General features: G+C 46.9%; 1 protein-coding gene across 1 annotated transcript in view; it reads left to right on the top strand.

Moving 5' to 3' along the window:
- The window catches only part of NCAPD3 (non-SMC condensin II complex subunit D3), a 53,579-nt gene that overhangs the window by 10,327 nt on the left and 20,449 nt on the right, over window positions 1–22,803 (top strand). Inside the window, exons 8-22 of the mRNA XM_048513237.1 lie at window positions 3,939–4,072; window positions 5,848–5,920; window positions 7,366–7,491; window positions 7,625–7,877; window positions 8,219–8,281; window positions 9,181–9,261; window positions 9,798–9,871; window positions 12,035–12,169; window positions 13,440–13,651; window positions 16,102–16,293; window positions 17,591–17,688; window positions 17,829–17,944; window positions 21,115–21,222; window positions 21,575–21,689; window positions 22,199–22,306. Coding sequence (XP_048369194.1) covers window positions 3,939–4,072; window positions 5,848–5,920; window positions 7,366–7,491; window positions 7,625–7,877; window positions 8,219–8,281; window positions 9,181–9,261; window positions 9,798–9,871; window positions 12,035–12,169; window positions 13,440–13,651; window positions 16,102–16,293; window positions 17,591–17,688; window positions 17,829–17,944; window positions 21,115–21,222; window positions 21,575–21,689; window positions 22,199–22,306 — 1,888 coding nt within the window. The remainder of the gene's footprint in view (window positions 1–3,938; window positions 4,073–5,847; window positions 5,921–7,365; window positions 7,492–7,624; window positions 7,878–8,218; window positions 8,282–9,180; window positions 9,262–9,797; window positions 9,872–12,034; window positions 12,170–13,439; window positions 13,652–16,101; window positions 16,294–17,590; window positions 17,689–17,828; window positions 17,945–21,114; window positions 21,223–21,574; window positions 21,690–22,198; window positions 22,307–22,803) is intronic.

Raw genomic sequence — 22,803 nt, 5'->3', positions numbered from 1 at the left:
AAGCATTCCCTTCAAACCTCAGAGGTGTCAGGGGGGAGCCATTTCTTCACAATCACATCTTCCCTCACACTGTCAGTCGATCTGAGTAGGAGGCAGGGAACGGCAGCTAAAAATAAAGCGTGTTATTGAAATAAGAACCTCAATCTGATCCTCATCAGAGATTTTCTGCCCCCCGTCATCAAAATAAGTGTCGGGTTGGGGACCACACCAATGTGAAATGAAAATTAATACCCACGTTGGTAGGGCGAGGCTGTTTCGATGTCATCCTGGCCCGTTCAGAATGAGAGTCATGAGGCACTTCAAAGGTTAATTAATTTATTTTGACCTATTATTTTGTGAGACCACCGTTGCTATGCTAGACGCATGAAGTGTTACATTATACACTTGGTTTGTTCCCAACTGTGAATCTTGAACCATTTCCACGTATATTGAGGATTGGATTAGATGGCTTCTTTCAATTCTATGATTCATGTAGTAGCTATTTATACCCCAAGTGACAAACATCAAGGCAGGGGAGGTGGAGTTATGGGGTAGAGGGCATTTCTCCACAGGTCCAAGCAGAGTGGACAGCTCCCAATGGTTGATGAACTAGCAAAGTAGGATGAATCTTAGGAAGCATGGACCCACAAGGCAGGGGAGTTGTGTTTGGGATAAAGAAGAAGAGAAGAGTTTGGATTTATACCCCATCTTTCTGTCCTGTAAGGATACTCAAGGTGGCTTGCAATCTCCTTTCCCTTCCTCTCCCCACAACAGACACCTTGGGAGGGAGGTGGAGCTGAGAGAGCTCCAAAAAACTGACTAGCCCAGGGGTAGGGAACCTGCGGCTCTCCAGATGTTCAGGAACTACAATTCCCATCAACCTCTGTCAGCATGGCCAATTGGCCATGCTGGTAGGGGCTGATGGGAATTGTAGTTCCTGAACATCTGGAGAGCCGCAGGTTCCCTACCCCTGGACTAGCCCAAGGTCACCCAGCAGGAATGTAGGAATGCAGAAACACAGCTGGTTCACCAGATAAGCCTCTGCCACTCAGATAGAGGAGTGGGGAATCAAACCCAGTTCTGCAGATTAGAATCTACTTGCTCTTAACCGCTACACCACATATAGCAGCCATGTTGGATATTGCCAACTCAACACCTTAAATATCAGGCATCTTACTGATTTGTCAGTATCTGACTGCCCATCTCAGCATCCATTCAACATTCAGACGGTTTCATGTTCAATCCCCAATATTTGCAGTTAAAAGGAGCAAGAGATAGGCACTGTGAAAGACCTCTTCCGGAGACTCTGGGGAGCCACTGCCCACCTGAATAGATAGTACTGACCTTCATGGATGAAGGGTCTGATTCCATCTAAGGCAGCTTCATGTGTGTTCAGCTACAGCAACTCAATTCTTGCCCACCTTCTCTCACTAAGCCCTCCTTCTGGACTGGGGGAGTAGTAGCACCTGAAGAAGAAGAAGAGAAGAAGAGTTTGGATTTATATCCCCCCTTTCTCTCCTGCAGGAGACTCAAAGGGGCTTACAATCTCCTTGCCCTTCCCCCCTCACAACAAACACCCTGTGAGGTGGGTGGGGCTGAGAGAGCTCTGAGGAACTGTGACTAGCCCAAGGTCACCCAGCTGGCATGTGTGGGAGTGTACAGGCTAATCTGAATTCCCCAGATAAGCCTCCACAGCTCAGGCGGCAGAGTGGAGAATCAAACCCGGTTCCTCCAGATTAGATACACGAGCTCTTAACCTCCTACGCCACTTAACCACATCATGTAGTGGTTAAAAGTGAAACACTCTAATCTGGAGAACCAGGTTTGATTCCCCTATTCTTCCACATGAAGCCTGCTGGGTGTCCTTTGGCCAATCCCAGTTCTCCTTGGAACTCTCAGTCCCACCTACCTCACATGGTGTCTGTTGTAAGGAGAGGAAGGGAAGGAGTTGTAAGATGCTTTGAGATACCTTATGGTTGAAAAAAATGCGGTATACATCCAAACTCTTCTTCGTCTTCAGAAAGGAGGCCAATGACAGCAAGAGCCTCAGGGCTGGTCCATCCAGGCCAGAGGGGGAGATTCTTCAACCGTTGCCATGGCATCATCATGGCTGGGGGCTTGATGCTTCAAGAAAACAGTCCTCACTCACTCCGCCCCCCCCCCCAACTAGTCCAGACTACAAGGGGGAGACATGCAGGTTGTCTGTGCATTCATTCACAAGGGTGATATAGAACTACATGTTCTTGTCTTACACAGCAACCTTTAGAAAGGAACTTCTTCCTGCAACATAGTCTGATCTTTATAGCAGTTAAGCTTGAGCAATACCGAACAAATTTGGTAAAATTCGGATTCGGCTTTATTCGGCTTTAAAATTATAATTATAACCGAATTAGCTGATTCATTTGTAATTTTTGGTATTTTTAGTATTTTTTTTGTTTTTGACCTGTAAGGGGCATATTTTTAAGCTAGTGGCACCAAAATTGCAGGGAGACTCTCCTGATGATACCACCCAGGTTTGGTGAGGTTTAGCTCAGGGGGTCCAATGTTATGAGCCCTCGAAGGGGTAGCCCCCATCTCCTATTAGCTCCCATTGGCAACACTGCGCTGCGATTTACCTGTTTCTAATAGCCTAATAGCAGTCTCTATCCATCTTTAAGGCAGAGAAGTGTGGCTTTGTCATCTTGCCAAGGTCAAAAAATGCCCATCAGTTATTCCCAGAAGAAGTGAGAGGGCATTTGACTTACCCCTTGCCTTTTGGGGGATATTGGTCCATTCTTTTGGATTGTGGATGGGGAGGCCCCAAGGGTATCCTGAGGCTCACATGGATCTGCCTCATACTGAATTAGACCATCTGTCCATCCAGCTCAGTCTTTTCTGTTCTCATTGACTGCAGCTGCAAGGTTTTAGGCATCCGTCTTTCACATCACCTGCTAGTTGATCTTTTTAACAGGACATGCTGGGAACTGAACCTGTGATCTTCTGTGTGCCAAGCAGAAACTCTCCCATTGAGCCACGGGCCCTCCCAGATTCATTTTTCTTACCTGTCCCTTCTTGAGTAGGTTGGTGTGCAAGTGAAGCTTTCAGAAGGTAGCAATTGTTTGTTTTTCACAGAGCTAATTTTGGATTCTGAGAAGGAGTTGTTGCTTGGTCACAATACTCAGACAGGCAGAATCACTCCCCGGAGGAGGGGGTAGTACTAACCAGAAGCTACCCCTGCCTCATTTCCTTCCACCTCCTCCAACCTCCTCCAATTTTTATTTTACCAGCAAAAAATTACAGGAAAAGAAAAAAGGTTAAAAGATTGGAAAACAAGTAAAAGTAAACAATAATATATGGATCTACATTTATAATCATGTAACTACCAAAGACAGATACATATAATTTTGTGTTTGTTGAACAGTACCATGTTTTAAGAGGCCTTATTCTAGTCAAGTTGTTAAAATTATACATATATACTTAACTTAGAATTAGCTATTAATATATATGATATAAAAGGAAAGCATGCAATATTTTTAAATACATAAACTGTAACATCGCAAATGACCATGTATTAAGTAGATCTTTCTGTCATATAATACTTAAAATTTGGCTCCCACAATCTCAGAGGACAGAATGCCCTCTTGCCTCTTCTGGGGATGAAAATTCACAGTTGGAATTCTCTTTTGCCACGGAAGGGGTCGCGGCTGAGCAGAAGAGCGCTTGCTTAGTGTTCTGGATGACCCTGGACATTTTCAAGTGAAAGGTTTCAGACTGCTGGAATTGGAGTTGGATGTGACCTTTCTCTGCCTGAAACCCTACAGAGCTGCTGTTGGAGATAACTAAACTAGATGGACCAGCTGTCTTACACTATAAGCATTTGTTTGATAGTTCGACGTCACCTGATGTTCAGAGCAGCGAGTGCCGGCCGCATGGGGAGCCCCCTTTGACAATCCTCTTTCACTGTCATGTTTTTCTTCCAGACTCTGCGCTGGGTGTTCCATCGGCTTCTGCGCGTCATCCTCATGTTGTCGGGGAGAGAAGGATCCGGCGGTGTGCCTGCTACAATTCCACAGCAGGCTGTTAGCGCCAGCCACCAGGCGATCAAGTTCGTCAGGTGAAGCACCAAGCAATTGACGGCGAAGGCTTTCTATCTCAGCCTTGATTGTCCATAGCTGCCACTGCTGCTTCAAGCATATCCTGGCATTCTACAAGTCCTGTAGGTTTACTCTGAAACGGAGAGCGGGTGCAGCTGTAGTGGTTAAAGGTGTTGGATTAGGACCTTTGATCCCCATGTTCAAGTCCTCACGTGAAAGTTTCCAGCTGCCCTTGGGCTGCTCAGTCTTTCTGAGCCTAACTTACTTCACAGGGTTGTCGTGAGAAAAAGCTGTGGGTAGAAGGATGCACCCCATCCTGAGCTCCTTTGAAGAGCTCGCTGTCCCTCCTGCACAGAGTGAACAGGCTTCGCGTTCTACTTCAGCACGGATGCTTTTAACAGCTACATCTTTTAAGCGGTGTAAAGAAACCCTGGAATGATGAAGACTAGCAGCTTAGAAGTAAAATAAAATGTGCCCCTGGTTTCCAGTTGCGTTCTTCAGACTTACAACACAAAATGCTATACGCTGTTTCCCCGAAAATAAGACCTATCCTGAAAATAAGTCCTAGCATTATTTTTTGGGATTTTTGGAGGGTGCTTTAAATATAAACCCTTCTCCAGAAATAAGCCCTAGTTACAGATTCCCTGGTGCAGCTGATCTGGTCACGTGGGGGGTGCAAAATCATGGAAAAAATAAGACATCCCCTGAAAATAAGCCCTCACGCATCTTTTGGAGCAAAAATTAATATAAGACCCTGTCTTATTTTCGGGGAAACACGGTAGCTATTTTGTTGCTGTATTTTAAGCAAAGGAGATTTGGATGAAAGACTGCTCTGAATCCCCATGTGAGAAGAAGAAGAGTTGGTTTTGTATACCCCCCCCCCTTTTCTCTACAATCACCTTCCCTTTGCCATGGCAGACACTTTGTGAGACTGAAAGAGATCTGAAAAGAACTGATTAGCCCAAGGTCTCACAGCAAGCTTCATGTGGAGGAGTGGGGAAAGAAATCTGGTTCATGAGATAAGAGTGCCACCCATGTGGAGGTGTGGGGAATCAAACCCAGTTCTCCATAGAATCCACCACTCTTAACCACTGTACCATGCTGGCAGGAAAAGGATGGTGTTTGTGTGTCTTTCTCTGACATGTTATCACATTGAGATTTCATTTTACATCGGTAGCCTTTTAGGGTCCATGTGGGTAGAAAGTTAAACCAGAAGTATCTTGGAAGAATTGGGGATTTGCTCGCTGCACAGATTACCAGAAATTTATTTTGTAGAAAACTACAGGTCAGATTACTTGCCGATGTGGTGTAAGGGCTTAAACAGCCTGGCAAATAGATACACAAATGCCATTTGCCCTGCTTACATACATGTTAGTAATTGGTGCTGCATAAAGGGCCAGAAAGAAAGAAAATTCCAGCTTGCAAAAGCTTCCTGACCTGGTCACCTGGAAGGAATTTGAATTAGCCCCAGGCGACCAAGCCAGTGGTTTTCCCAAGCCTTTTCTTGTTGGTTCAGGATTCTGCTTGGCTGTGAAGTTCAGGGTCTGTCGGCCTTGCTTCTGCAGCAGTCGTACCGCTGCTCCAAGATAATATTGTATTCGCTGCAGTGCTACAACGCTTCTATGCATTGGGAAGAGACATGTTTTAATTTGTGCTTGGTAGGGCAAATACATTGCAAAAGTTCCTTCTTTTAAGTTTGTGTCCTGGCTGGGGACAAAGGGCTTCTTTCTGCCCAACATTTATTTATTTATTCTTTCTGCCCAACTAATTTGAGCATCTCCTGGTTTTTATTCAGATTTCTGACCAAGGAATTAGCAGAAGTCGCTTTTCCTGTTCTGCGAATCTTACTGCAGCACATATGCGTCAAGGTGGGTTCCATCATGTGCTTCTCTACGGCTGTGTAGAAACCTTTTCTTCTGCGAAAGGAAGCTCATTTTCTTTAAAAACAGAACATTACAGCAAAGAAAGCTAACAGAAAAGGCAACAGTAGTCCAAACTGGGGTTTGGCTGTTGCTGCTTCTGATAGCTAAGAACAGTCATTCATTTGAGCTACTTTAATTATTTTATGTAGAACGTGTTTATGCTGCCTTTCCACCCAGCTCAGGGTTTCCAAGGCAGCAGAGATTCAAAACTGTTAAAATGGGCTTTTAGAAATATATATAGTAAAGACAATTTAAAAGAACAGTTTAAACACGTTAACAGGAAGGAGCGTTCACGAAGAAGGCCAAACAAAACATATAGATCTTCACCTACTGGCAGAAGAGAATGGCCAAAGGGGGACAGGCAAGTTTCACTGTCGATAAATTATGACATTCTAACAAGCCAGGGACTGTCCTTCGACTGGCTCAGTGGATCAGCATCTGCATTGCATGCGGAAGTCCCCAGATTCAGTCCGAGGCATCTCCAGTTGAAAGGATCAAGTAGTAGGGGCTGTGAATGCCCTCTTCCTGAGACCCTAGAAAGCTGGTGTCAGTCTGAGCAGATGATACTGACCTTCATAGATGGGTCTGATTCAGGCCCTTTCCGCATAGCAAATTCTGAACGGGTTACGGCCAGGATTAACGAACCCGGCATAGGCCCGGGCCCTTCGCATGGCTTGTTGTCCCGTGAACAGCCACCGCGCCAGCTGGGGCGTGCGCCTTCATAAGAAGGCGCTTTTTTGTTTTGTAACTTTTCTCAGAAACTTACCTTCCTCCGATGCAGCTAGGCAGGCAGGCACAAAGGCTCCCCCAGAGCCTTGCTGGAGCCATTAGTGCCTGCATTGCTCTGCAGATGGGAGCTGGGAGGGAAAGAAAAAACAACAACCCACAGCCGTATAACGTGCTTGGCAGCTGTGGCCCTTCGCTTGGCCCTGGGTGCAAGGTGAATTAAAACAAAAGAATTGCACATAGTGCGTTTATTGTAAAACCCAGGGGACGGACAGAGTGGATCCTTGTTAGGATTGGGATCCGTGCAAAGTTCCCCTCCAACCCAGGTTTTTTACCGGCGTTATCCCAGTTTAATTGGCCTGTGCGGAAGGGCCTCAGTTTAAGCCATCTTCAGGTGTGTTCAGCCCCTTATTTCAGATACAAAGGTGCCCTGCATCGGTCATGCTCACTACTGTCTACTCTAGATAGGTAGGAATTACACAAAACCTTAGACATAGAATGACCTTTCCCAGGACCTTTTTCCTGAAATGGCAAGCATTAAATCTGGGACCTTCTGCCTACCAAGTTCCCTACTCCATTGCTGACCTGCAGGCCTCTATCACGAGGGTGATGGTTCATCAGATTTCATTTGGACTTGACAGTGCTCCTTATTGTTTTTCTTCCAGTTCCCCGATAAGTCCGAATATCGCACACATGCAGCACTGGCTCTGTCCCAGTTGCTGTATCAACTCCCTTGTGCGCATCATGCTGACTTCTTAGCATGGCTTTACCGATATTCCTGCAATAATAAGGTGAGGTTTGAGCTCGCGGAGTGTCAGCAGAGTGTCACAGAAGCTGGGAGCCTGTCCAGCTTCTCATCTCCTGTGACAACAGGACTGTGCCGTGGTCTTCGTTCCTGTGATCTCTTACCTTCTCTTCCCCTAGATTTCTTACAGGGTTTTTGCCCTCGATGTTGCCCTGGCCCTGCTGGATTTGCCAGAGAGGGAACCTGATGGCTCCATGTCTGAGGAGCAGCAGGCATTTCTGAAGCACAAGTTCCTGGTGCAAGTGATGGTCTTTGGTCGGTGCTCAGACAAAGCCTCAACAGTGCGCAGCAAAGCACTTTCAAGCTTCGCGCACTGCCTGGAGATGAAAACCACACCCAGCATTGAGAACATCCAGGAGCTCTTCCAAAGCAGTGAGCATCGTAAAAGAAGCGGGTCTTGCAGATAAACCTGGACGAGGGAGACCTGTTCAGCTGTGAAGATCACAATGTGGCTGAACCCACTTTGCAAAGCCGTTGTGCCCATGGGGAAATGGGGTAGCTCTGTTTGGTCAGTCCTGAGCTTCTCAGGCATGGAGATACTGTATGAATACAACTAGGATCCTTCAGCACAATCAGGGTCCCAGAAGGGGGTGGCTTGAGGGGGTTTCTGTCCCATGATCCCTGAGTGGGTGGGCCACCCTGGTTGAAAACTGCAGGGGTCTTTTTAGGCCATCAGATTCAAAGTAACCATCTTTCTCTTGCTACCTCTGAAGCTGTTGGTTCCATGGCATTGACCTCGCACGGGCCCACGAGGGCTTCCCTGTCCAGTACAGACGGTAAGAATAGTTTCCTGATAGCCACACTGAGGCACTGTTGCTGCTTCTGGGAGAGCTGCGCACACTTCTGACTGTCCCATTAGCTTCTCCACCTGGGAGAATTTTCTTTCTCTTTTTTGTTATGGAAAGATTGCAATCACCGGTAGTGCCCTTGGTCACTTCGGTAGACAATATTCTATCCAAGAGCCATATGGATAACAATTTTAGAGTGCCTGAGAACTCCGTTTGGGAGTGGGGGGTGGGTGAGAGACAGATGCAAAGAAGAGTTGCAGATCTTTCTGCCATCAGTTCTCCTTTGTAGCCTCAGCATAATTTTCCAGCTCTAGCTCCTAGTTTCTGTTTATCATTGAAATGCTGAATAGACTACATTCCTTTGCCTACAATCTTGTGCTAAGGCAGTGGCGTAGCACCAAGGGGGAGGGGGGTGCCCGATGCACCAGGTGCGTGCCGGCGCAGGGTGCACGCATGCCCTGGGCGCAGTTCCCCCTCGCTACGGCTCTGTTCTAAAGTGTCACTTTCCTCAATCTGGGGTGCATCCTCATCCCATCCTGATGCAGCCGTTGACATCAGCAAGCACCTATAGCCTCATCATCAGGGGTAGGGAACCTGCGGCTCTTCAGATGTTCAGGAACTACAATTCCCATCAGCCTCTGTCAGCATGGCCAATTGGCCATGCTGGTAGGGGCTGATGGGAATTGTAGTTCCTGAACATCTGGAGAGCCGCAGGTTCCCTACCCCTGCTCATCATCCTCACCAGCTCTAAATTCTTCCTTCATTGTTTAAGAGGAGGGAGGGAGAGAAGAGCCCCTCTGCTGTGATTATTGGCCAATTAATCGTGGCCTGTTTTCATGTACTCTACGGGATCTGACTCTGGATATTTTTTTTAAAAAACATTAAAGGTGCCTCCCATCCTCAGAAGACCTTCCCAACATTTAAAACCGTTGAAGTGAGCAACGAGCGTGATACCACTGACTTTGACGGTATTATTTATTTATTTGTTTATGTCATGATCAGTCCCTGTTTTATTCTGCCTTTCCTCTTGTCCAGGATATGGGAACTTTTCCAATTTTTCCTCCCTGCTGTGCTTATGTTTTTCCACTTTACTTCTCAGACCTTATCAGCTCATTAGATACCTTCTAGCTCTGTCAGTGTGAAATGTAGGTTGTTTTGACCCCATGGGGTGGCAGTTTCTTCTTCTCTAGCCCTTGGGACAGAAGGGGTGCCAAAACAGAATGATGTACAATACTTTTTTTAAAAGTGTATTTCTGTATAATCTTCCAGAGCCCTTCGGGGATAGGGCGGTATAAAAATCTAATAAATAAATAAATAAATAAATTAAAAAGTGACTTCTTGCATACAGGGTCATTTCCCTTTTGATAAGATATCAATACAGCAAATAATTTGAACATATAAAACTCACAACAAAGATTCCAAGTTGTTGAGATGTGTGGTTGCTGACACGTCTGTTCTTCGATTTCTAGTTTTGTACAGATGTATTTTACCCCATTCTTCACAGGAAAGGAGGTCATGACTATGCTGAGACTGAGAGCTGGGGACGAGAAGACCAACGTTAGGAAATCTGCCCTCCAGGTTTGTCCCAGCTTTGCTTCTGAGCCCTGTCACCTAATAGTGATAGGTGTTGTTCTCAAGAACACTGGCATAATCTGTCTTAAATATATCAGACTCTGAACAATGTCTGTCTGCCCTTTGCTGAATCCCAATAACTGACCTCCTGATACTCGTTCTCCAAGTTACAAAGAGTTACTAGGAGTCTTGGGTAAAGGCTCTGGGATACATAAGATAGGATATATCATTGTGACATCTTATCGTTCCTGTAATGTTTGACTACCTGGGGGAGGCATGTTGCGGAAAGAAGCAGAGAATGATGTCTTTCCTTGCTGGGACACTCCCGTAGACCAAAAGTACCTTGGAAAGTGTCCTGGTAACCAGCTGCCACTCCGGGTCTTCCTGAGAACATTTAGACAGACCTGTTAAGAAAGTATTTAGTGCAGTACTACAGCAATAACGAAGTGATTGGGTAGGAACCCTAGAACATGGGTGTCCCAACACTGGCACTTCAGATGTTCATGGACTACAATTCCCATCAGCCCCTGCTGGCATGGCTGATGGGAATTGTAGTCCATGAACATCCGACGCGCCAGTGTTGGACACCCCTGCCCTAGAAGATACCTCATAAGTCCACCCTGGAAGTAGGAAGAGAACGCAGACTGGTCTTCCCACTCTCCTCCCCTCTCTGAGCTGCTTGTCCCATTAAGGCTGGAGTGAATTTCTTAAATGACTCCTGACTAGGTGTTGGCTGATGCTGTCCCTTTGTATATGTGGCCAGATTCTTCTGGGGTGTTGTGACCTATGCCTTCCTGGGGCGAGGAATGGCTGTCCCACCTCCTCAGGTGGGTCCTCATTGCCACTTCCTTCCTGTGTGCTTTCCAGGGACAGCAGGGCCTTTGCTTTGTGACTGCCTCAGTACAAAATTAGAAATACGTTTGCCTCGTGCACTCAGCCCTTGGGATAAGGTGGGCTATAAATCTAACTCAGCCCAATTACTCCAGATTGGTATTGATAATGGCTAAGAGAGAATTCCTGTCCCTGGAAGCTACATCCAATGATAAATGACTGTGAAACGTGACCTTAACGTGAGCAAATGCGTGATCTCCTGCAGAGAGATTGATGGCGATGTAATGAAATATGTAAGCTTGAATAAATCACTCTTTAACATTTAAACTCTCATGTTTAGAATATTTATAGTGGCGTAATGAATTGGGCCGGCAGGGTAATGAATTGGCACCCATTTGAATGCTATGCTGCATGCCGACAGTCGATTGGGCAGGGTTTTGTCAAGTTTACGTAGCTGTACGGTAACAATGATAAACTTATTCTGGCCCCATCGCAAGCGATGTCTGTGCTACTGGGGAACAGAAGGCCCACCTGTATGTGGGTCTTAGAATGTAGGACTCGTCATGCCCTGTTTCTGTGCTTTTACCCCCCACACAAACCCCCAGTGACAGCCCTTTGCAGTTAAATAGAGTCCAGCTGAATCACTCCCAATGTTCCGAATATACACCAATTCTGAACGTTGGGGAGCGGAGGGCCGCTTAAAGGAATGCTTTGCCATAGCTGCCCTTTTCAGGGTATCAAGTAGGAGGAGAGGAAGGATGAGTCATTAAAATGAATGTGTCTTGGTGCTTATGCATATTATATTCTTCCAGGGACTGCTTCCACAAACATCCTTCCTATAGCAAGTTCCCCCCCCCCCCCCCACACACAATCCTATCTGTAACATTTGCCTTTGATGGTATCTGCCAGGAAGAAGGAGGTATCACTCAGTTTAGGGAGGCTGTTTGGGATGTTGCTTCCAGCCTAAATGTAGAACTTTCCAGCTGTTTTTATGTCCCTCTCAGCCTTAAATTTTATCAGCACTTTGAATGCAGCACTTGCATTATTGTCCTTCCGGTTTGCCACCTTCCGATTTGCCACTTTCCACAGGTTCTGCTTGCTAAAGGGAAACCTGTTTTCTAGCTGAGCGCTTAGAATGGTTGCAGACAGTACACATCCTTCTAGACCTGGTTAACCTGTGTACCTTGCCCTGGAAAGTTTAATTCCAAGATTTATTTTTTTCAGTCGAAGCTCCCTGATTTCTTGTGAAGGATAGCGGGTTTGGATCTGGCATCTAGCCAGCGGGTTTTGTTACTGCGATATTTACTGTGTTTGGCCTGTGCCTTCTCATTTGTCTAGGTGCTCATGAGCATCTTGAAACACAATGTGATTCCATGCACGCCAGACGACTTGGCCACGCTGCAGGATCGGTGTCGTGATCCCGCGGTCTCTGTAAGGAAGCAAGCCCTGCAGTCTATCACGGACCTCTTAATGGTGAGCGAGGAAGACTAGTTCAGTTTCTGTACTGCTGGGAGAAACATGTGGAACTGTGTGCCTTGGCGATCCTAGTCTCGTGCTGACAAAAGCTTAAGCTCTGTTGCCCTATATAAATAATATAAACGGAGTATATTTGCATAGTTTAACTGGGAAGGGGGGGGGGTTGGTCGTTTTGCATAATTTATTCTGGGATTACTCTGGCCTCTGAGTTCTTGGCATGTGCTGCCCCCTTGCCCTCAAGCATATTTCTGCAAATTCCTATGTGCTGTGACCTTTGCTTGAAAAAATAGAGAAGAAAGAAAGATGAGGTTTCTGGGAGGGTGAATGTTCTGTCCACAGTCCTCACCCTGGATTTAATAAGTTTAATATAAACTCTTTGCAGCACTCTGGGATTCTGGATCCTGGTTCTTGTGCAACAAGTAGCGAAGCTGCTGTTTGGACATGATCATTTGGAAGATGTCTGAATAAAACCCTTTCTCCGTTTATTTTATTTATTTATTCCATTCATTTTTTATCCCGCCAATCCCCCAAAGGGCTCAAGGCGGCTTACAAAATAGTTAAAACAATACAATAGTTTGAAAACAATACAAAAATATAGAAATATTAAAGCTAGTTTTAACAAGATGGCGAAACATTTCAAAGGCATCAAAAGCATGTGTGCAATGCCTCCAGCCAGGAGGGGTAGATTTTGGGAGAGAAGAGGGTGCCCCGCTAATCCGAAGGCAAAAGGCTTGGCAGAATAATCTCCATCTCATGGCTCCTATGTGAATCGGAGGATAGACTCCACAGACCCCGGATGTCATTGGGGAGTTTGTTACACCAGGCTGGGGCCAGGGCTGTTAAAGTCCTGGCTCATGTCAATGCCAGCTGAACATCCCTGGGGCCCAGTACTATTAACAAATTCACAGACCAGAACGGTCTTTAAGGGCAATAAGGGGAGAGGCGGTCTCGCAGATATACAGGTCCAAGACCATTAATGGCCTTAAAGGTCAACACCAAGTCACAGCTGACGTTTAGCAAGGTTTGCAAGGCAAGATACTTTTAGAGGTGTTTTGCCATCAAGATCCTCTGAAGATGCCAGCCACGAATGCAGGTGAAAATGCTACTGGAACACGGACATACAACCCAGGATACCCACAACACCTTAGTGATTCTGCCGTGAAAGCTTTCAACAATACAGTATTCGTATTCTCAGCTTCTTGCTTGCTAGGCCTCTGTATTAGCAGGCCTTGAAGGAGAGCTCTAACAAGGCTTCTTTTCCTTTCAGGCTCATCCTGATGACGTCCTGATACAGAAGGCCTGGTTGACGGGCATCGTTCCCGTCGTCATGGACTGCGAGAGCTCCGTGCAGGAGAAAGCCTTGGCTTGCCTTGACCAGCTCCTGCTGCAGCCCATAAAACACAGCAGATTACAGGATGACAGGCAGAGTCTGGCCTGGGATCTGCTGACGCTGCTGACGAAAGAGTGTAAAGAGCTGAGGTGTGGTCAGTCGGGTGCGATAGTGCACAATCCTTTTGTCTTGGGGTCCTGGCCTGCAGTCCCACATTCAATTCCTTGTATGCAAGCCCCAGGGAAATTTGTGGCCTCAGTTTCTGACTCAGGCCTGGTTCACACATGCAGGAGAACGCTGTGAAAGAAAGAACTCCCCTGCTTTGGACTTGTGATTCAGGGGTTCCAACTTTTCAGACAGGTACAAAGGAACGTGACGTGGATTATCAGGGACCATGCGTTACCAGGAAAGACTGAGGGACTTGGGAATGTCCAGCGTGGTATAGTGGTTAAGAGGAGATGCACTCTAAATTGCAGAACCGGGTTTGATTCCCTGCTCTGCCACTTGAGCTGTGAAGGCTTATCTGGTGAACCAGATTAGCCTGTGCATTCCAACACATGCCAGTCACAGTTCTTTGGAGCTCTCTCAGCCCCACCCGCCTCACAGGGTGTTTGTTGTGTGAGTGGGAGAGGGAAAGGAGATTGTCAGCCCCTTTGAGTCTCCTTACAGGAGAGGAAGGGGGATATAAATCCAAACTCTTCTTCTTTATTCTGGAAAAGAGGAGGTTGAAGGTGGACATTGATTGCTCTCTTAAGTATTTGAAAGACTGTCACTTAGAGGAGGGCAAGAATCTGTTTCTGTTGGCAGCACAGGCGAGGACTCACAATAATGCGTTTAAATTACTGGCAGAAAGGTATTGGCTGGTTTTAGGGGAAAAAATTACAGCAGTAGGACCAGCTGCCTGGGGAGGTGGTGGGGTCCCCCTCACTGGCTGTCTTCAAGCAGCAGTTGGACAAACGCTTGTCAGGGATGCTTGCGGCTGTTCCTCCGTTGAGTAGGGGTTGGGCTAGATGGCCTGAATGGCCCCTTTCAGCTCTATGATTCTGTGAAATCCAGCACAGGGAGACAGGCTAACACCTCAAGGCTTATGCTTTGGAACACTGAGAACTCAAATTGCAAGCTCGGGTTCCTAATGCCCCCTGGAAGGGCCTCTGTTGCTGTTAACATTGACCTGGTCTGCTTGCCTTGGGGAAAGATCTGGAAGTGCATAATGGGGAGCTGCTTGTAGGGAGACAACACTCAGGGGCTCAGTTTGAAATCTGGGCCTTCTGCTTGCCTACCCTTAGTCTGGTGCTTTTTAAAGAGTAGATTATGGGGTGCTCTTTAGGAGCCTATCGATGGATGGAAGCCGCCCTTTAATGCAGCGTGTATCATCAATCCGGTAGGCCATATGCTTCTTGTCTGTGACTAAGAATAGCATCGTGTCTCATTCTAGAGCTTGTAGGAAGCAGTGAAATGGACGAGGCCATACATTTTTTGTTCATATGCATTGGCAACAGCACAAATGCTGATTAAGTTTATTAGTCAACAGTGTGTGGCGCTTTCTGAAATAGGACGCTGATGCATTGGTCGTGCTGCGTCCCGATTTGCAATGCTTGCGTGAGTCCTGCGTTGCGCCCTTTGGCAGCATGCTTTCCCATGCCCATGTGGTGTGCCAGCTCCAAGATGTGTCTTGCAATCCCCGCACCACCCCCAGGCTGTGAGTCAGGCGAAAGTCGATGTGTTTTTTAATTAAAGAGTGGTGATATTTCAGCATGGAGCCATCCAGATAGCCCCTGCAAAAAAGGGGAGGGAATCAAGCCCAGATTTGGAGGCTCCCTCTTAAATTGGTTTTATTTAAAACTTTGTTGGATTCTTAAATGTTCCTTTGCGAAGTTTTCTGATTATTTCCAAAAAGCATCTGTGGGACAAAGAACTGCACTGGGGTCGAGTGATTTGGAAATCTTCGGGGAGACCTGCATTCGAGTTCCTGTGCAGCCTGGCAACTGTGTCGGAAGTTACTGTGTCTCAGTCTGTGCTACTTCGCCTGATAGTTATGATGTTGGCATGGGATAGCACCATGTCAGATGCCCTGGATTCCTTGGGAGGGGGGAGTTCCTTTTAGCTGTTAATCTTATCCTGGATTTGTGATAGCAAAGAGCAGGTGTGTTTCAGGTTGTCAGTGTCTCTTGTTGATTCATCTTAAAGGGGCACTGATGTCAATGCAGACTGAAAGACTGGTCTCGTGGTACGCAAAGGCGGGCATTTTTTCCAACCTGAGAGCCACATCTTAGTCTCTGCTCATTTTTCTGGGTTCAGTGTTAAGTGCTGGCTCTTCCTGTTTGGAAGGCGCACATTGGGGCTCATATGTGCAGGCCTGTCGACAGAGTGATTTTTTTAGTTTCTAGGAACAAGAGGGAGTTCCTTACCCAAGCACACGAACATAGGTTTTCCCGCCATATCAGAGAATGCCTAAAGGAGGAACGCACCCTCTTTTGCCTCTGTTCTTTTGCTGCTGAGCTGAGAGGTTTAATCTAGCTTCACTCCTCACTTTATTGATCCATCGTTCTGGTCCAGAGGTCCTGAGGGCTGTTCTTTCTCTCCTTGCCCCATCTCGCAGCCGCTACTTGAGCAAAGCTTTCCGCGTGTGGGCCAAGCAAGACCGGTTCTCCTCCACGTTTGTCAACGGGGTCATCTCTCACGTGGGCACAGAGCGTTCCTCACCTGCCTGGATGCTCCTGGCAAAGGTGGCTGGCTCCGCCCCCAAGCTGGACTATTCCAAAGTAATCAACACCTGGGAGGAGATTGGCAGGCAAGTGGGATCTCGGGAAAGCAATTGGAGAAGCTCGGGTGCAAGGAAGGCCTCTTGCCCTGGCTTGGTATCATTTGCTGTCTCCCTTGTGGGACGGTCTGCCCGAGGAAGCCCAGGAGGCTCCCACTCTGATGGCTTTTGGTGAACTATGTCAAACCAAATTATTCAGGGGGGCTTTTCTATGCAGGCATTAGGGTTGCACTGTACTAAATTATGTACAAGCTCTGGAATGTTCTCTGTTTCAGGATAAAGATGACACCAGGTTTCAGAATTCATCCGCCACTTCCTGGACTGTCTTGGTCCTAAAATGCTTTATTTGGGTCCTGGGCGCCTACCTAGTTCTCTCCCCTAGACACTAGGACCCAAGCGGAGCATTCTGGAACAAAGGCAGTCCAGGAAATGGGTGAATTCTCAAATCTGGTTTCATCTTTATCCTGAAAAAGGTATAGCTGGGTGGGGTGCCACATCTAGGTATTAAATAATATGGAGGAAAAGACTGTCCCCTGAAGGACTCCACATACCTAAGGGTATTATGGTGAGAGTCTCTCCCCTTTTGACCAGGGTGTTAGATTCTGCTTAATGCACTGGGCATACACGCTGAGAGCTAGAGTGGTATAGTGGCTCGAGTGGAGAAGGCCACGGCTGTGTGGCAAAGCATCTGCTTGGCATGCAGAAGGTCCCAGGTTCCATCCCTGGCATCTCCATTTAAAGTTTCTGACCGTAGATGATGAGAAAGACCCCCATCTGAAGCCCTGGGGAGCCTCTGTCAGCCAGAGTAGGCAATACGGATTTTGATAGACCAAGGATCTCATAAAGGCAGCTTCCTGCGAGGGTCAGATTGGGATCTGGGAGACTGAGGTTCGTATCCCCACTCTGCCGTGGAAGCTTGCCATGCGACCTCATGCTAGTCACACCCTAGGTCGTTTCATAGGCCCCTTCCGCACATGCAGAATAATGCACTTTCAATCCACTTTCACAATCGTTTGCAAGTGGATTGTACTACTCCACACAGTAAAATCCAGCTGCAGAGTGCCTTGAAAGTGGATTGAAAGTGCATTATTCTGCATGTGCGGAAGGGGCCCCTGTCAGTCTAACCTACCTCGCAGGATTGTTGTGAGGATGAAATGGAGGACAAAGGGAAATGCTGAAAGTGTCACTGGGTTCCCTCTGTGGAGAAAAGTAGAGTATAAATGAATTAAATACAGAAGGAAGACAGCCCTGCGTGCCATTCGGAGAAAAGGAGTTTTTCTCTAGCCCAGCAGATCTGCAATTTGAATCTCTTCTCTGTTTTTCTCAGACAAAGCTCAGCTGACTTAGACACCACGGTGCACGTGCTGTGTGTGATTGGCAGCGTTGCCAAGCACCTGTCCAGGAGCATCCAGCACAAGCTAATAGGTGGGTATCTTTGTGGGGGCGGATGTCAGGTTAGGGATGGATCAGGAATAGCATTGCTTGTTCTCTGAACTGTGATTTTATCCCTTAATAATGTATTAGTCTCAGTACCAACTCTGCCTTGTTTTTGGCCTCTTTTTCAGATGATATCAAATCCTGGCTGGAAGATTTTCAGTGTCCCCTGGAAGCAATCAGCCCAGCTGTGGAGACTCTGCAGAAGCTTTGCCACGCCTCCTCGGATGCCGTGGAGGAAGCACAGGTGAGGCTGTGAAGATCCCTTTGAAACCGGGCACTTTCACATTCATGGATTCCCTCCTTCAGACAAGCAGCCACATCAAGGCAAGAGCCCTCTCTGCCTTGAGGAACTTTCATTGATATTTCCCATCTTAAAGAAAGCAATCCTGGAGTCTAACAAGACTTAAAAACGGGAAAGCAACAAGCATTACCCAGAGAGGATCATAACTTTGAGTAATACGTAACCAGTCGGCATTAGTAGCTTTCCAAATAGCTATCTCTTTGCTAACGACCCAGAAGCAACCAATGAGGTGTCCAAGTGATCATCTTCGTCTTGGGCGCCACCACAAAGAAAGCCCTGTCCTCTTCTACCACTTCCAGAGGTTTGGGGGATTTTTAGCCTTTAAGGTGCTCCTGGTCCCTGCTCTGTTGTGCTGCTACAGACTAATACAATTGCCCATCTAGTATCAGGCCAAATTATCTGTTATGCAAAATACTGCTATGAGCAGGAGCTCAGGCAAAAGTCCCACTGGTGTTTATTTCTCAAGGTTTTCATGTACAAAAAAATCTTCTCTTTGGGGGCCTTCCGTGCACCTTGCTTTTGTGTGTGCTTTGAGTAGCAAAGGCCTCTGACAGCCATTCCTTGATCACAAGAGCATGGAAATGTCATGAATGTCCCCCGAGCAAAGACTGTGTTGGTGATGCATGATATGCATTATATAGGCAGCACAGTTGCTTCAACAAGCACAAGCCAGGTGGGTTCCCATAGCAACCATTTGTGGGAGGATGTTTGTTGTGTGACTCGGACCATCTCAGCCACTCTGAGAGAACCTACCCCCTTCATGGTTTTGCTACTGCAACGAAACAGCAAGCCCTGAGAACAGTGGCTTTCAAAATGTGCTCCTGAAAATCTGGGTTTCTTCAGTGTTTTATCAGAGGTTCTTCAGTGATAACCGGTGGTCATTTTTTGCACTTGTGGTCTCTTTTGCATGATGCCTGCATTCCCTTCAGGTCTGATTCTTGGTTATGCACACATTTCCCCCTCTTTGGCAGTCGCCCCAGATCACAGAAGGTTTCTCAAAACTCAGAAAGCTTGACTTTTCCTCTCCCTTCGCAGAGTGAAAGAGAACAGCACGTATGAAACTTTCTTCGAGTTTTCTCACTTCTCCCTGCCTTCCCCCTCTCTCTCTTTGGGCCACCATTTCAGAAGGATCAGAGAAGCTTTCCTTGTTTATTTTCTTGCTGGCTTTCTATCACTGGAGTGACAGACCCAGTGAAACTGACAAGAAATTACATGGTCTAGCAAACTAACTCTGGATCATAAACAGCAGGAGAAAAGGCAACAGACAACCTCCTCAAATGAAGATTGCATGGAAACAGGAACAGAGGGCGGGCGAGCAAAATGGTGAATTGGTTTGGCTAGGGAGAATCCCCATGTAAACTTTACAGCAGGAGAATCCCTGTGTAAACAAAAAAACCACGGGAAAACCCCACTGTGAAGCAGATAGCTGCAGGGTAAGTAGTGCTTGCATAAATGGCCAGTAATAAGAGGAGAAACTTCCGTAGAGGATTCTTTTTCTACCACCCATGATGGAAAGTGCCCTAAAAAACATTGCGTTAAAAAACATTGGTTCTAGGCAGGCCATTTCAAATTTACCATTTTACAGGTGAGAAATGTCTTGAGCTCAGAGGTGAAGCTGGGTATAAATATTTTAAGAAATAAACACTGAGATATAGAGAATAAACAATTCATCCTTTCTTCTTGGCCATTTTTAAACGGTGGCAATTTTTATCAGCATTCGTATGACTTCACTATCAAGGGGAAGCTGCAGCGTGGTCAGCTAGACTGGTTGCCGTAGCAACGATGATCAACTCTCACAGATGAGAACTTTGTGGAAACCAGAATATTCACAGAGGCCCCTGTGTTCTCCTTGGGTGTTACCTTTCTGGAGAAACTGAGCTGGATAGCAAATGTTCCTTGCAATTTTTTGAACTGGGAGATGGAGTGTGACCCAGACATGTAGATCACGATGAATCTTCTGTCCATCCCTGTTCGAAGTGCTCATGGATCTCACGAGGAGGAACAGTGAGCACTTGGAAATGGCTGGTTCCCCTACTGCAGGCATGTCCAACTCTGGCCCTCCAGATGTTCATGGACTACGAGTCCCATGAGATCCTGCCAGCACAGCCAGTTGGCTCATGGGAATCGTAGTCCATGAACATCTGGGGCGTCAGAATTGGGCAGCCCTGTCCTACTGAGTGGTGTGCCCTGGAGCATTTCCCAGAATCCTCAGCAACATATCACTGTTACAAGATAGTCCTAAAAGGATTCCTTGGCAGGCAAACAGGATGAATCTTTCTGAGCTGTTCTAAAAATGCTGCTTTGGAGTAAAGGTGATACCTTGACTGGCCTGGAGAGCAGGAAAATAACACAGAACAAAACTGGAAGACTCAAAGAGGAGAACTCCAGACCCCCTTCCTTACTTTCATCTTTCTTCTGCCCAATATCACCTGTTCTCCCGCTCAACCCCCAGTCCTTGTTATTTGTCTATTGTCCCTTGACTATCTCTGTTGCCCCACACGGAATCCCCTGGCCAGGAGCCACATCATACATTGCAATTGCTAAGGCTGCGTACTAGAGTTGCCAACCTTCAGTTGGGCCCCAGAGTCCTGGAATTACAACTCCAGGTTGCAGAGATCCATTCCCTCTGAAGGAAATGGCCGCCTATAGAGGGTACCTCCCCGCCCCAAACTTCATCTTCCCCTGTCACTGCCTCAGATCTTTGGAAATTTCCCATGCTGGAGTTGCTAACCTTTCCACAGATGTTGGAGCAGGGGGAGATTTCTAGGCAGGCAAAGGTGGGGAGTTTTGGCAGGTTCCACCTACTTCCGTTTCTTTCAAATTGGGATTTGTCTGCTGGAACCCTGATCTGCTGAAGCCTTGATTACTAGATATAATGATCCCTCGTTTCCTAGATTTGTGCCTCCAAATAAACCCATAACATACTCATTGCAGAAGAGGATGTTTTACCAAAATGGAAAACTTCTCAAGAACATGGTCAGGGATTTCCATCCTGTCTGCAAGGTTTCCTTTCCAGTTTTGGGACTTGTACATGGGACAGGAAAGAAGGGGAGGAGTTACGGTTGTGTTTCCTTGACGAGCACAAACCCTGGTTCTCTCCATATCGGAAACAGGTGCTGTTGAACGAAATCTGTGGGAGTCTCGTATCTGCATGTGACAGCTACATATCGAGTGTTGTCCTAAAGGAGGGTGGGACACAGCAGCTTCAAGAGGACCTTCTGGTAAGTCAGACAGACACCTGGGCCTTATAAATTCTCTTTTTAGGGTTAGCAAACACAACATTACAGAAGCCTAGAGGTATGAATCATTTGGTCATGGCCTACCTTCCCTGGGAGGGGGGAGGGTTAGGGAGGGGGAAGGGGCCGTCATCTGGTTGCAGCCCACCTACTCTGGGAGTGGGAGGGGGTTTAGTTAAATCTTTAATTCTTGTGTTTCTACCTTTCTCTAGACCAGCCAGTAGTTTAAGCAGACAATTTCACAGAGCTAGAAACCCAGTAGGATACTGGAATCGTCCTGTGCAGTACTGATGTTGTTGTGCTTTCCTTTTGATTAATATATCGCCTCCTTTGGCAGGTGAGGCATCTCTTCACCTTGGGTGAGGCCGCGCAGCTGTGCCCAGCTAAAGTAGAGAAACGTATCTTCTTGCTGATACAGTCCATCTTGGCGAGTCCTGTTTCTCTGGAACAATGTAAGGCAAAAGTCTCCAACCTTTCTGAGCCTACTGGCACCTTAGGAATTTTGAGCAGAGGCTGTGAGCATCATCCCAAAATGGCTGCTGAAGGAAGCAGAGTCAAATCCATCATGGATGCCGAAGGAGGCGGAGCAGAACAAGATACCTCCATCTTAGTTTTGCAAAAGAATTGTAGAAGTGGGGAGAGAGAAAGAAAATAGGGAATAAAAAATAGAAAAGCCTAAAGAAGGACTAAACCCATACACTGACTGAGGAATTGTGCTTGCCAGTTCCAATCTTCCCCTGCCTATGGGTGCTGTTGCAGCTATAGAAATAATTTTGAATTGATTGTGGGACCCTCCTGCTTTTTGAGGAGGTCAGTGGGAGCAGGCATGAGCCATGAGGCCCATGGGTACCACTCTGGGAAACCCCAGTGTAAGGATCTCCCTCCTGCAGATTGCAAATTGTAATTGGTACCTGCTTTAAAAGCTCATGCTGCCTTTTGATTTGCTGATTCTAGCATCCAGTATTTTGGATCTATTACGATGATGATCGCCCAGCAACTCAGCCGTTGTCCCAATTCAGAGGTTCTGTGATGCCTCCTGTGGTCCGAGCACACGCCTTCATTACCCTGGGTAGGTGGCAGGTGCACGCAGTCTTCTCTTGGGCCTCTCGCCCCTTCCAGGTTGTCCCTGGTCCTAGTGTAGCAAGTGGAACCAGCTGAGATTGTGAGGTGTGCTTTTGTCTGCAGCCACCAGTACAAGAAACTTGGTTTTAATTTCCTTTTAGGTGAGATTTTTCTGGATTCGAGCCTGCTTAATTTTTTTCCCCACGCAGCAGCTGTAACTCTGTGACATGCCATTGGGTCGTCGATGCTAGCCTAGCCCTGCTAAGACATTGTTCTTAATCTTCTCCAACATACTTAAAATTTTACTTTTCTGGGCTGTGTGGCTGGAGTCTGCTCTTCAAAGGCCGGCCCAGTTGGACTGCAACTTTTGTGAGCAGAGGAAAGGCTTACAGTGGCCACATCATGGTCTAGAAACCTCTCTGTCCCGAGACGATGACTGTCTTGGGGTCATTTGTTTCTGACATCCTTTTTCTGTCTGGGCGGTGCCCGTGCGGGCATAGCTTT

Source organism: Sphaerodactylus townsendi, linkage group LG12 (genome assembly GCF_021028975.2).
Source record: "Sphaerodactylus townsendi isolate TG3544 linkage group LG12, MPM_Stown_v2.3, whole genome shotgun sequence".
NCBI classification, from domain to species: domain Eukaryota; kingdom Metazoa; phylum Chordata; class Lepidosauria; order Squamata; family Sphaerodactylidae; genus Sphaerodactylus; species Sphaerodactylus townsendi.
The sequence above is the reverse complement of the archived record's forward strand: the minus strand, read 5'-3'. Positions and strand labels throughout refer to the sequence as shown.